The following is a 15,081-nucleotide window of genomic DNA, read 5'->3' as shown; positions in this document are numbered from 1 at the left end:
AGTGGGTATAAAGGCGTTCGCCACTGCGCCCAGAGAGGGGGTTGGGTATCAGGGCGCTCACCATTGCACTAAAGAGCCAATGGGTATAAGGACAGTCACCACCACCACTCTACAGGCCAAGTAGGAAACACACATGAGAGCAGTGAAGGGAGAAGAAATAGGACATCCAGGTTCGATTGCCTGCCCCTCCTACTCCATCATCACAACTGCGAGAGGCCGAGATACGCCAAAAGCAAACACCTGTGGAGATTCCACCACAGGGCGAGTGGGTATAAGGGATTCCACCACAGGGCGAATGGGTATAAGGGTGCTTGCTCATCACAGGGCAAATGGGTATAAGGGCTGTCACCACTACGCCACTGGAATAGGTATAAGGGCACTCACTGTTACACCATAGGAATGGGTATAAGGGCGCTCACTACTACACCACGGGATGGGGGGTATAAGGGCACTTACCAGTACACCACAGGGCTTGTGCATGTATAAGGGCGCTCACCCCAACAAAGCAAATTAAGATAATAATACTTCTTTGCGTTTCTTCTATTTATTTGCACTTCCAGCTATATCATCTTGTCCTACTAGCCTTGTCTATCCCCTCATTCTCATGTAAGTTGTAATCTAACTATAACGAAATATTTGATAAGCCATGACCCCTCAGTTACCATGACAACCGTGGGCGACCTCACCCAAACAAATCATTCCCACTGGCTGACGTGTTTTGTTTATGACTGAGACATACACTCTTACCACGCAACTAGCAATAAAGCCACACTATCTCATAACACGGAAGAATAATGCTATGCGTTTTAAGACAGCCAACCGATACATGCAGGCCCGGCATGATGCTGGAAATAAGGGTATGGTGGAGTACGAGATGCTGGGTGAGGGGAGCCGGCAGCATGGGCCGGAGAGGGTGACCACGACGCCGTCGGGACGTCGACGTAGCCTCGTCCAGTGTGAGTAAACTATCACCAATTTCTCACATTCCATCGTTAATAATTCAGTTTTTTATATTTTGTCAGTTAGTTTTTGTTAGTTGTTATTAGAAGTCGTGCGAGGATGTGGTGATGCTTAACAAGCACAGTGCTTGTTCTTGTTTCTGGAATAAAGATTGTTAACAGCTCAAGAAAAGTTAGATTAATGTCCTTGTAAATCTTTAACATCATTAATTTTTAAATATCTCATAATATGTATAATAAGATATTATTGATTAAATAAAAAAATGACATACGACAATTAGATATTAATGTCATATATGAATAATACATCGATGTCTGTCACCCAAGTTTCAGGAAGGTTTGAGGGTGATCAGTATATTGACCTTTTAGTATTGATCATCTCGCCCAGGTTGTATTGTCCATCACATATGCAATGACAAATAACGATAAGGGAATGTGCACTGCTAAAGTGTTACATTTATGCTGTAAAGTCAAAGGTTCTGATTGATCGCAACCCTTAAACTCGCATTCCTAAGGCTCTATATCATGTGGGTAACACCTGTCAGTGTCTCCTATATATCATGCTGTGGGTAACACCTGTCAGTGTCTCCTATATATCATGCTGTGGGTAACACCTGTCAGTGTCTCCTATATATATCATGCTGTAGGCAACACCTGTCAGTGTCACCTATATATCATGCTGTGGGTAACACTGTCAGTGTCACCTATATATCATGCTGTGGGTAACACCTGTCAGTGTCACCTACAAAATAACAAGAAATTAGATAAACTGTAACCCCCCCTCCCCAGTTTAGATTTGACAAAGCCATTACATTTGAGATGTTATCAACAAATAAAGGCATCTTCAAGATTATAAATGTTGGTGTTTTGCTACATTGAAGTTATAATGTTTGACTTGCTTCTTGCAGATGGGCTTTGGTGGGGACTTGGTTGCCTTGTGGGAAGTCCCACTCAGTGATGGCATACACAAAGTGGGATTTGAACATGGCACTACAACTGGTCGCAGGGTCTTGTGGGTTGATGGAGAGGTAAGTTACAGGGAAATAATTTTTGTCTTACTTTTTTATTGATATATACAAGAGTTCTTACATTCTTGTACAGCCACTAGCACGCGTAGCGTTTCGGGCAGGTCCTTAATCCTATGTTCTCCGGAATACGACCCCGCCAGATTGTTTAACAACCAGGTACCCATTTTACTGTTGGGTAAACAGTGGCTACAGTTAAGGATTGATGCCCAGTAAATCCTCCCCAGGATATTACTTCATCCTAGATATAAATATATATGCAGCATGCAGAAAAATGTAATAAAATTAAATATTGAATATATAAATCTAGGTATTCTGATGTAAAAGACAATATTGTATTGTACATCACTTTATTCTGTGTGTGTGCATGTGCTTTTGTTGAAGAAAGAAAGTAAAGATATATAGAACAAGAAAGGGTAAATAGGAGAAGAGAAAGAAAGTGGAAAGGAAACAAAAACTGTAGAGGGAAAGAAATAGAGAGAGAAAAAAAGTGGTGAATACAGAGAAAGGAGAGATTAAAATTAATTAAACTTTGAATATATTGTATTGGAAAGCACCTTTTGGAGCTTGGGACTGTGTTGCTCTTTATTAATTTAAATTCCTACAGATCTCTTATGCAGGATCTGGAATAGTCAGGGCAGGTTGACACTTTGCACCTGACCAGTGGTTATTTTTTTCAGTCGACTCTGCAGGATTATACAGGTGCCTTCCAAAAGTTGTTTGACATCATGAGGACTGTCAAATAACACTAGATAACTATCCAATAGCCTGCTGGCTGCTGCCTCCAACCACCCTTAGGTGGCAGCACCTGTATATCAACAAAAAGACAGAAAATAATAGATACAAGAAATATTTTACACAAGACAGATCGCACCCAGATAGTTCTACCGATTTGCATACAAAATTTGTATGTTTCAAATAAAATTGTATATGATTGGTCAATATTTAATCTATACTGTAATATAATGCTTAACAGTTTAATTTTTGTACTTAACAAAAATATAATTATTGGTCGAAGTTCAGTGATGTCCTATACGTAATCTGGGTTTATTTGCACGTTTATGCAAACATAACACATTGTTATCTCCACAAACATGATGGAATGCGCACAGCACTGGACCACATGGTTGTTTTGTGGGGTAAACTGTTTATTATAGTTATTATATTAGACTGTAGTTAGATTTATATACAGTACTGTATAATATAATGCATTACTAGTAAACACAGAATATATAATATTAGTTAACAAAATGAAATGTTATAATTTATGTTACACAGTACTGTACTAATAACAGATTACAAATATGAATGAACACTGTTTTACTTGGAAAGACATTTACTTTAAAAATGGAATCTTTCTCCTTAGGTGACTAATGACATCTGTACAAGTACTGTATATACAGTATACATATGATTATTATAATAATTTGTTTTGTTGGGAACAGGAAGGCTGTGTATACTTAAGGTTGAACTACTGACCTTTTCTCAGGATGTAACTCACAATAGTTACCTAACTCCTGGGTACTTAATTTACTTCTAGGTGAACAGGGCCATTAGGTGAAAGGAAACATGCCCAAGCATTTGTCCTACCTGGGAATCAAACCCCAGATCCCCAGTTGTGGCTCATGAATGAAGCCAACTTTATAGGGTCTCGTAGTTCTTGATGGTAGTACAGTATATGTAATACTATTACAGTACATACTGTATACTAGTATTGATATGTAATACAGTGGAGCCTCGATTAACAAATTTAATCCGTTCCGGCACCGAGCTCGTATTATGAAAAGCTTGTCTTGCAAAACGAATTTCCCCATTTAAAATAATGGAAATAAAATTAATCCGTTCAACCCCTGAAAAACATTAATATGGCATTTTATAATGTAATTATTATAAATGTTGTGTTTTACTGTTTTCAATTGAACTTGAAACATACAATTGAATTTGTTCGAGAATTTGTGAGAACCGTACCACGTGGTTTGCAATTGTCAATTGAGACAAATTGACCGCGAGTGACTCGCTCGTTACCTGAAATGTTCGTACAATAGATGGAGAAGCTCGTCACTCGAGGTTCCTCTGTTTTAAACTATGTAACTTGCATTGCAATGCATTTATTTTAAGTTCTGATCCTGAACCCACTGTGTATCACAACTAATGTTCCCACTGTCACTTTGAGGATGGGTATAAGGTGCATAATGAATGAACAAAACTAAACAACCAAGCCATGAAGACTATATAGCACTTGGAAGGGATCAGGATAAGGATTTGGGATGGGGCAGGGAGGGAAGGGGATGATGCCCAAGCACTTGAACGGTCGGGGATTGAACGCTGACCTGCATGAAGCGAGGCCGTCGCTCTACTGTCCAGCCGAAGTTGTTGGGCAATTCAGGTGGGAACCTAACATAGTTTTCTCATTTAGATGCTTTGAGTATTGAAAGTTGTGCACTAATTCTGGAAAAGTATAAAGGTTGGTTTTATTTTTCAGGAGAAGGTACACCATGACTGGATGTTTAAATTGGTTGGATCAGAAATTTTTGAAATAGGCAATACAAAATGTGTCATCAAAATTGAGCCTATTGGGGGCTTTTCCTATGAATATTCTCTTGAGGTAAGTTACAGTACTTATTGGTTAGCATCAGACTATGAACAAATGTGTAAGGAGATTGATGAGTCCTTCTGATAATAAGACTACGGTATTTTGAGATATGGCTGGGAGTCATGTAGGCTGCTCCTTTAATTATGACTTGAGCTTTTTCTGTTAAGATGAAATACAGAATATTATTTGGAAGCACCTTATACCTATATAGACAATTTATGACCTGTAATGTCCAAGTAAACTACAGTATAACAAATATCATTCTGCAAGCCTTTATCAGTGGTTTCAAGCAAGGGTTTGATTTAGTGAAAGTAATGAGCAGTATGAGAGATGCGTGGATCTTTTTGTCAAAAATGAATACTTAATGGAATTATTGATTTACAACATATTTTACAAACATGCCACTGGTAACCTCCGCTCTCTCTTCAGCTATTTTTCTAGAGAATTGGAGATCACTATCTTCAATACATCCAATCTCATCTCGGTCTCAGCGACAGATACTAACAGTGCGTTTTCATAGGCAACATAACTACTCCAACACTACCAATAAGCAGATACATTTACCATTTCTCATTGCTGTATATTTGATTCTCTCGTTTTCACACATGGTACATTAATGACCTAACAAGTCTCCCCCATCACCTTGGGTAATTCTATTTTCAAATAACATTTATCTTCTCAAGTACAGACTGAATAATGTAAATACTCAACTCCACCCTAATAAACTTACCTCTAACATTGACAAAACATATATTGTTTGTAAATAAATCTACCAACATAATAGATCTAAGAATAGACTACTGTGCATCTAAAAAAATTTGAGTTTTTACTTGGCAGGTAAATGGTAAGAGCTACAAGAAGTTTACTGAAAATCAGAGTAAAATACTCAAGACGTGGCTTTTTCTACTAGATGGCTCGTATACACGAGTGGTGCTCGAGAAGGATACTCTAGATGTTTGGGTTAATGGGAAGAAGTTAGATACTCTTGTAAGTATCAATTTTAAAACTGATATTTGTTTTTATTGCAAGGAATAAGGTACACATGATGCAATAATATTAATTGCTACATTGTAAATAAATTGTGGTCTGTTAGTTACATGAATTACATTTTATATGCTCTACATTATTTTATTTTTTATTGACAGCTGCAGTATATTGAAGTAAATTTTAATTGATTAAAAAAATACCTATGTATGTGGTATGTTTTTACATACCACATACATTTCCTTCTTCACACATGTTATTTGTTTCCATAAAGCATATTTGGAAGTTTTATCTCGTTTTGTCTTTCCATCACATTCCTATTTTTTAAAGGGAGAATTCGTGGATGATGGCACAGAGACGCACTTTGACCTTGGTGGTCATCCCTCCTATATCAAGGCAATGAGTAGTGGAAACCGCAGAGAAGGCATCATCCACTGTCTTGTTGTTGACAACACAGAAATTGCAGAATCACTTGAGTGATGAAATATGTGTACAGTATAGTATATTAAGAGAGTGTTGTTAAAAAATGGCTTTTGTGGAGACATTAACATGTCTTTAGGGATAACTTGCCATACTGGCTTATTTTTCTCTAGTCTTTTGTGTAAATCTTCTAGTCAAAAGACTACGTCTCATGTAATAGCTAGCTATTAAAGTAGCAGGAGCAAATGCATTCTAGTTTGCCATAGCAATACAGTACTCTACTACAGTAGTTAAACAAAATAAAATTACATGTGACCATTGTACTCTCTAAATAGGAATTTATTATGTCCTAAGTTTAAAGCAAGTAAACCACATGAAGTGGTTTTGGGGAAGAATTTACACGTTTCCATAATTTATTCAAGATATGCATGTCTTGTAGAGTTTAGCGTATAGTAAACCATCAAGAAAGTTGGCCATCAAGAAATCCTTGAAGTGTGGGAAATATATTTGAATAACAAAACTCATTAAGACATGAATATTAAGTACTTAATACATACTGTATATAGTGTTACTGTAGGCAATGGCTCCTGTACTATAATTATATCTGTGATGTTAATGCATTGGGTTGTGTTAGTTATTAGTTCAACAGTACACATTAGTGGAGTGATTTGTGCGTCGGGCTGGCAATCTAGAGGTCGTGCATGAACCTTGTATGATGAAATGTTAGTGTACCATTGTGCTTTAGACAGTGTTCATAGTTTAACTGTATTCCTTGTAGTTCATAAACATCCAATCAAAATGCAGCAAAACAAATCATAGGCTAGAAGAACAAGCAGATACTGTATAGTTATTAATGATGTCATTACTACATACCAGATTTGAATAGATACAAGAGATGCATGAATCAAACCTAGATTACAGCAATGCCAAAGAATTTTAAATTACTGTATGCACATTATAATGTGTACAAACCACAAAATACATTTTTAAATTTTATATTTTTGGTAAATATTTGAAACCTGAAAATGTGAATTCATATAAATATTTTTTTAAGAGGCATCCACAAACATTTTTTTGAAGTGAATGGCTTAAAATCATTAGAGAAGCCATGTAGAGTACCTGCATGGTACTCTTAAGCGCTCATTTAAAAAAAAATGATTAAAACAGGATGAAGCTAAATTCTAAGTAAAATATTTTAATTTCAGATTTCTTCAAAGTAGATTAATTGCACATGTCTATCCAAAAGTAAATGTACCATAGAACATGATGTAAATAAGAAAATTCTTAGATTAAGTAGAGTACCAGGTATTTGTTTTTTACACACCCTTTCAAAAATAGAAACTATAATTTTGTCATATACATTTTTAATTTAAACTCTTAGTAGTTTACTAAAAAACACAAAGTTCCAGTCATGATGACAATATTCTAAGATATTACTAAGATCTGATTTCTTGTGCATCACCTTAGTATTGGCTGGCCAGACTAAGACACTTAGGTAATATCACCACAGCTTTATACATGAGCAAAATACCACACTAGATTTTTTAAAAATTAGCATTTCATTAGGGATTATTGTAATGCAAAAAGGTATGTCATTGGGCTTGAGCTCAGTGAAAATAGTTATGTTGGCAATGAATTAGGTTACACTTTCTGAACAACTCACAAATCTGAAAATGAAGAACCGATGATGTTTTGGCCCATCCTGGACCATTATCAAGTTGTGTAATGGAAAAGATGTGGTAGGGGCAAACAATTTAAGATAAGGGAGTGAGATGAAAGGTGAGATAAAGGTATTGTCAGTGAGGTGGGATAAAGGATAGGTGAGATAGGTGGGTTAGTGAGGTGAGGTGAGAGAGGTGAGATAAAGGATAAAATAATAAGAATAAAGGTAAGAATTTAGAAATGTAACGTAAGAAAGGTAGAATGTACAGTAGTAAAGATTAGAAGTAAGGTAAGGAAAAAAGCAGCAGTATAGGAATAATGTGTATATAGTAAAATGTTAGAAAAATAATCAAGAAAACTGTAGGAGGCCAAATGGAGAAGAAAAGGTAGTAAAATGAAGGAAAACAAGCCTAGAGGGGCAAAGCTAAGTCAGGTCAGGTTTGTTAAAAAAGTAAATGGTTAGAGCATTTAAGTACTGTATGTTCTGTACTGTGATAGGTTAGAATAGCTGCAACAAAGCCTGGCCTAAGGTTCATGTTAGGTATGTTGTGTATCAAAGCTGATTCAACAAGATAGCATCTGTGAAGCATAGCAGCAGGAAAGCTTATTTAAAAAAAAAAAAAGGATGATTAGAGTTCCTATCATAATAGAAGAGAGCATTGCTTGTGTCAGCAGATTTAACACTTCTTTTGTGTTTTTTAGTCTCTCATTTAGTGTACAGCCAGTTTTACCAAAGTATTGGAGAGGACAAGACGAACAGGAAATGATTAAGCACTTGCGAGTTGGAAGCAGGAGCAGCAGTGTGAACCAGATCACCAAGGTGTGCAAGTTTCTCAAAAGGCAAGTCTTATATCAAGAGGACAAAGGATATTAGGTTTTTGAGATTTGATATGAAGGGAAGGCACAGCACAGTGTTGGATACTGGTTTAAGATAAAAGAAATTTCTTTTAGCTTACCCTCGTCTCATCCTCTTGCCTTAATTGTGTGTCTACAATTCATTTTTTTTTATTACTGTACATAATGATGGTCCAGGACAGACCGAAATGTCGTTGCTTCTTCATTTTCAGAGTTATTGGTTGGGTGTCAACACTTCCGGCATGTTATTGTGACTCAACATCTTTCTGAACACCATAATACTTCAAGTTCTTTGTGCAACATGAGTGACAGCATCTTTACTTAACATAGTATAGATTAATATATTGAACTTGAAGCAATTGCAGTGTTTTGTCCTTTCACCAACAATGTTTTGAGAGGAAGGAAATGTGTTTTATTTTACATTAAATATATGATTATTGTACCTAAATAAACTAATTCCTTATTATATGCTAGATGGGCTACTCGACAGTCTCTCCCCCTACTCCTTACCCCCCATACATTATGCCTCTCACCTGTTCCCTCTGCCTCTCTCCCTTCCTTCTGTTCTCTCTCCCTCCCACTCATTTTTCTGCAGTAAAATCTGTTTTAACACACTATAGACAATCAAACCAACATTTCATACTTCATAGGTGTCTCTGGGATTCAGAATGGGAACTGATCCTTCTTAAAGAGGGGTATAGGTGGGGAGAGGGGTCCAATCACCCTTTGACACTGCATACAATCACAAAGAACCCTTGCAAAATTTAGTGAGCTCAAAGTGTGTGGCTCCCAACATTCACCAGACAGACATTCTCTCTTATAGATACAGATGTGGCTGGCTGGTGGCACCTTTACAAAGTGACACGAGTTTCCTCAGTAAAGTTTCTTGACTAACTGATTACCACAATATTAGTTAATTTGTCAGATAAAAATTACTTGTGTGAATGTAATGTTTTTCATATAAAAAAGGCTGAATAGTTCATTAAATCATTAACTTCAAGAAAAAACAGAGTAAAAGACACAGGATCATAGTTCCTCTCTTCAAGTACAGTTCTAACATAATAATTTTATAATTTAAATATATTCATTGACAATCTTCCATTCATGGTAGTTTACACACTGGACAGCATGACAGAGACCCTCAGTCGCACTGCCACTAACGTAAAATACCTTATATTACCCATTTGGATATCTAACTAAATTACCCAATCTTTCACCTTTCAAAGTTCAGTACTGTACAGTGCAACACTAATACGAGGCTATGTAACACCACAAATGTAGTGTTTAATGAAAATAGGCTTTGCATTTTTATAGGTAAACTATCTAAATAACATTAATGCTTTGCTTTGGATCTTTAACCCCTTTATTAAATAAACCAAATTAAAAACTATCACGATAAAAAAAAATTTCCCTGTGGTGTTATGCTTAAAGGAATATGTAATAAAAGCTAGACCATGTAATTAAATATACTGTACTGTATACATAAACTTCTTAAGTTCCAAATACAATACTGTAGTCTTTTTCATTTACCCCCAAAATATTTGCTAAATTTGGTGAAATAAGCCCAAGGAGGCACGAAAAGACATCAATTGGAAATCTCAAGCGAGGTCCAACCTGGTCCAAACCCGAGACTTCTGCGAGTTTGCCAGCAACCTGAACCTGGGTGAGCTGGAAAATAACCAGATCCCAGATCTTTAAAGAAAATACATTAATTTGTTTGTGCATAGGCAGGTATGACCATATTTTAACAGCAGCATGTTGAGGGTTAAGCAAGTCTGGAGACTTGCTGGACTGGAGGGACTTGAGGGAAGACTGGAGGGTTTGGAGAAGGTGAATGTGGATTCACAATGGCAAGTTGCAAAGAAACAAGAATACTTGTTGTGCAAGTTCCTGGAGGTGAGGATATCCTCCTGCATTTCCATATTTTAAAGGGATCCTTCTTGATATCAAACACTTAAAAATATTGTCTTCAGAGAGCTCGGGTTAACTCCATCTGCATTTTTTCTCGTTTCTTGGCCACAACAACTAGGTGAGGTTGAAAAACTAATTTCAGAGAAAAGTCATGGTTCTCAAAATCAATGAATCTTTCATTATATTCTTTGACTCATCATTCAAAGGCCTCTTATAGAATTATTAATCTATAACAGGCCTAGGTTTAGTGGAGGAATAAACTTATTAGTTTTGTATAAATCCTATCAGTAAAAAAATGTTACATGCTCCAAACTTGATAAGCAAATTAAGTAACCAAATTGTTAAGTATAATAGTATATCTTTAAGGTATATTACATTTTTACACCCCCTCCTCGGTGGATGGTGCTTTGATGCAATGTTGGGGCTAGTGTACCGTCCATGAGTTGGGAGGATGGGGGGGTGGTAGCTGCTCTACCCCTCTCCTGCCTGCTGTGGTGAACAAGGCTACCACTTGGTACCCCATCTACTTTCAACTATAAACTAAATAACCAGCTAAAATCAAGCATTGTAGACTAAAAATAATTCAACCAGGCAGGTTTGAATTTTATTTGTAAACTCTGTTCTCACCACTTTCATTAAGTTGAGGGTTTTATAATGTTTCTTGAGAACATTTTAATTTTCATAAACTAGTGGTCAAAGACAGACTTACAGATAAGAAAACATTTAAATTTTTAAATTGCTAAATTGTTTATTTGGTAAAAATTTTGCTTATGAAACATTCAATAAATCTGATTTACAAGTAAAAAGAGAATATTATTCATTTCCCTTAATAATCTATGACAAAATTCATATAAAAATATAACCTCAAGATGATATTTCAATTTTATAAATTTAGCAATACATGTACAGTACTGTCAAACATGTGCATCATATAATACAAGTCAAAATTGTATACCATAACTGAAGTTTAAGATCAAGACCAGACATCCTGTAAATATTTTTTATCTATTTGCATTTTGGCTAAACATTGTCTGGCACTAATTTCTGTAATATCACTATTAGTCTGCAGTATGGATACAAAGGCTTCAAAAACATCCTTTGCCATGTTTTGAGCATCACCACAAACATACACAACAGCATCTGAATTTAACAACAGAGATGAAAGGACAGCACCATGTTTAATGATGCTGTCTTGGACATATTTTGAACCATCACTTGTTATACTGTCTCTTGAGAAACTAACAATAAGATGGTTCAAGATGCCTTGTTCATGGAATCTTTCTAGCTCTTCTTTATATAGAAAATCTTGCTCTTTATTACGACAACCAAAAAATAACCACGAGTCACCGAAAACGTCACTAGGTTTTGTAGCCATGAGCCTTTGTCGATGTTGGAGAAATCCCACAAATGGTGCAACACCTGTGCCAGGACCAACCATAACAATTGGAGTTGCAAGATTTTTGGGGAGACGGAAACTTTGGTTAGAACGTAAGTAAATGTTAGCACATACTTGTACATCAGGTCTGTCTGTAATAATTAACTCTCTAAACATTTTATTAAAATCTGTGGTATCATGTGCAAGTTCATTATACACTGAAGCAAGCCAACCAGTGCATATTCCCTTTCTTGAATATGTGACTGTATTTTCCTTTGGAATTTCAACTATATTAAAAACAAATGAGATATGTTCAGAATCCACAAGAGGAGAAGTTGCAATGGAGTAAGCTCGTGGTTGTAGCTGAGGCAGGTGCTCCAGGAGGGTTGTGACAGGCGGCTTACATGATTGAAAGATTATCAGAAAGTCCAATAAAGTGAGACTGGCTCCTCGAACATATTTGCTATATTCTGATGCACCTTCTTTGCTTACAAGTTCTTGTAAACGTCTTTTTTCCGAGGAATTAGATGTGTACTCCAGTAATGTTCTAATTAAAGGTTTCTTGGGGACAGACCTTATATCCAAGCAATGTTCTAATATGTACTTAACAGAACTTTTTGAAGGAATAAATTTAGGTACAGCTGCCGACCTCTTTTTGGTGTTTGGAATTATCGAAAGTTCACAAATCTTATCTGCTATATCAGATATTTGAAGCAAATTCAATAGAATTTCTACATCTTTCACTGGATTTTTTACTATAATGCCAAATGAATCGCCAGGCTCGTAAACAAACCTATCTTTTTCTTTGGGCAATTTTAAAGTAACCTCCAAAGCAGTTTTTACAGCATCAACTTTAGTTAGTTTTCTTGCTGATATTACACATGCTTGTACAACCTCTGATGCTGCACTTGGCAGAGGTAAATCACTTTGAATTGGGCTTCGTTCAGAATCATCTAGGTAAACTATTGTCAAATATGGTGGGGCTTGGACAGGTAATGTTAATTTTGCACTTGCAGGATAGGCACACAATTTTACAGGGAGGCACTGAAGATCTGCTGGAGACAAAATATCAATATTGTATTTATCTGCAACTACATCGATGCTATATGCCCTTTTTTCATCTACTTGACTGTCACTCATCCCCGAGATGATGCTAGTCCGATCTTCGAAAGCTTCCCCATTTACTGTAAGCGAATTCATACTTGCTTTAAGATTATTTGCACTAGTGATGGTACTTTTAACACTTGGATTCACATCATTTGTAAATTTTTCTTCACAAACTTTACTGCTTAAAACTCTTTCTCTAATGTCTTCCATAGCTGTATCCTGTTCTTGAACACTTACATTATTTGAAACAGGTCTACTAACTTCTCTCTTGGTCAGAAAGGTTTTTAGAGTAGGGATAAGCCCTTCAATCCATGGTTCGATCACAATCTCTAGTCCAGTTCCATCATCAGCCCAGCCACAAGCATAAAACCTGATTAAAATTAAAATAACGTTACTAAAAAAATTTATGGGCAGATTTTTGTTTAAACAATTTACATAACGACGTGCAACAGTATTTGTTACCTGTTTCCACCAAGAGCTTGGAGCTTCTGGTCAATGGTCTTGCCAAAGTTACAGAAATGTGTGTAATTTGTGTCTCCAAGGCCAAGGACTGTGTATGAGAGATGACTCAAGGTATCCACTGGCTGATCCTTCTGATGTAGATGCCTCCAAAACTCACGAGCAGTGTCTGGCGGATCACCGTCACCTGGAGACATGGACATTTTCAGAAGGTGCTCTTGGGAGAATAAAAATTTATTAACAAGCAAATTTTATACAAAATCTAGCTTACTGTATAACATATACAGTACTTAATTACAACCTATACAGTATTAATTAAAAAGTCACATGGGATCATACCGGCTTCTACACTTAATGGTTATAATGATTTATTGACCAATACAGACAATGCACAGTACTGTAATTAAGTTTTTCACAGTACAGTACTATGATGTACAGTATTTGTAAGAAGTGGCACAATTTTTTTTAAATAGTATAAAATAATTAGAAGCTCCAAATAGTACAAAAAAATAAAATATTACCAAGTGATGCTGCCTTTACATTAATTATATATACTGTACCTGTACTGTATACAAGGTGCAATGGAGTGTGTCATTACAGATTTTTTTAGATTAAATGGTATGTTCTTGCAAAGCCACTAATATGCATAATATTTTTAAATACTTGTACTCTAGTGAAACTTTTATTTTGACTAGCAGTGCAGAATATCTAGTATAAGATATTTATATATATATATATTTATATATATATATATATATATAATCTGAGTTGTAACATTTTTGTAGTGCCACTAGCACACAGCGTTTCAGGCAACTTGACTTTATGGGAACCTAGATTTGCCCAAGCCTAAGAGGCTTCCTGTTCTTGATCACAGTAAAGCATGCCAAACATTTATATTGAAAAAATTGGACATAAATCCTCTAGTTAAAATGTACACGTAATAATGTGGCATAGCCAAATAATACCGAGACAATTCGAGAAAGCCCATTTTCCAACTGTCAAAACTTTATATATCATGAGGTTAGTGTGGATTAGCTTAGGAGAGGCACAGTAGGTTGGGTTGGGCATACCTGCAGCGGGTTCTGAGAGTCCTACTCCCTGAGCCCAGCATGGGTAGGTTGGGCAAGGTTGGGGTGGGTAGGGCAAGGGTTGGGGTGGGTTGGGTTGGGTAGGACAAGGGTTAGGGTGGGTTGGGTTGGGTATGTTTTAAAAATATACTGGCAAATTGTCTTGTGTACAAAATGGCTTATATGCATAATAATTAGGTGTTATGACCTGTGGTTGAGCCAACGAGCACGAGGCAGGAGATGTTGTGAAGGTCTTGGCCCAGCTGGCTGCAGCACCTCAGCTCCCCCCTCAGCCCGGCCCCACAACACCCTTCCACCACCTCCTCGGCTATGGCCTTGGCATTCCCTGTCTGAGAGGCGTATACCACCAGAACGTCTGTGCCACCTTCACAACCCTCTCCCGTGTACACCACTATCCCGGCACCGTCTACCATCACCACCAACAGACACGTCTACACCCACCACTGGCCCGGGACCATCTGTCCTCACCGGTATCTCAGGACCGTCTGACCTGACTGAGACAGTAGACACTCCGCGGCCCTATTTATGGAAACACTCGGAGCAGGTGTACTCTTTCGCAACATTTGGGAACATTAATGCAGTAAATTGAAAGTTCTGGATGAAAATATTAATAAACAGCTTTGTTAACTTCTTACTTCAAATT

The 15,081-nt window shown here is 36.7% G+C and overlaps 2 protein-coding genes across 2 annotated transcripts; one reads left to right on the top strand and one right to left on the bottom strand.

The window, feature by feature from the left end:
• The first annotated feature begins 746 nt into the window (after positions 1 to 746).
• Positions 747 to 10,008, top strand: LOC123755463 (fas apoptotic inhibitory molecule 1). The gene is made up of 5 exons (XM_045738167.2): positions 747 to 956; positions 1,868 to 1,987; positions 4,467 to 4,589; positions 5,415 to 5,564; positions 5,892 to 10,008. Exons 2-5 carry the CDS (start codon positions 1,868 to 1,870, stop codon positions 6,039 to 6,041), a joined length of 543 nt encoding a protein of 180 aa, XP_045594123.2. The 5' UTR covers positions 747 to 956; the 3' UTR covers positions 6,042 to 10,008.
• A 1,129-nt stretch (positions 10,009 to 11,137) lies between these two features.
• On the bottom strand, positions 11,138 to 14,954 carry LOC123755462 (methionine synthase reductase). Its single transcript, XM_045738166.2, has 3 exons — positions 14,626 to 14,954; positions 13,354 to 13,537; positions 11,138 to 13,261 (listed from the first exon to the last, which is right to left on the bottom strand). The coding sequence occupies exons 1-3, from the start codon at positions 14,849 to 14,851 to the stop codon at positions 11,383 to 11,385; spliced, it is 2,289 nt and encodes a 762-aa protein (XP_045594122.1). The 5' UTR covers positions 14,852 to 14,954; the 3' UTR covers positions 11,138 to 11,382.
• Between the last annotated feature and the right edge of the window lie 127 nt (positions 14,955 to 15,081).

Source organism: Procambarus clarkii, chromosome 20 (genome assembly GCF_040958095.1).
Source record: "Procambarus clarkii isolate CNS0578487 chromosome 20, FALCON_Pclarkii_2.0, whole genome shotgun sequence".
NCBI classification, from domain to species: domain Eukaryota; kingdom Metazoa; phylum Arthropoda; class Malacostraca; order Decapoda; family Cambaridae; genus Procambarus; species Procambarus clarkii.
Note: the sequence above shows the minus strand (reverse complement) of the source record. Positions and strands in the feature narration are given on the sequence as shown.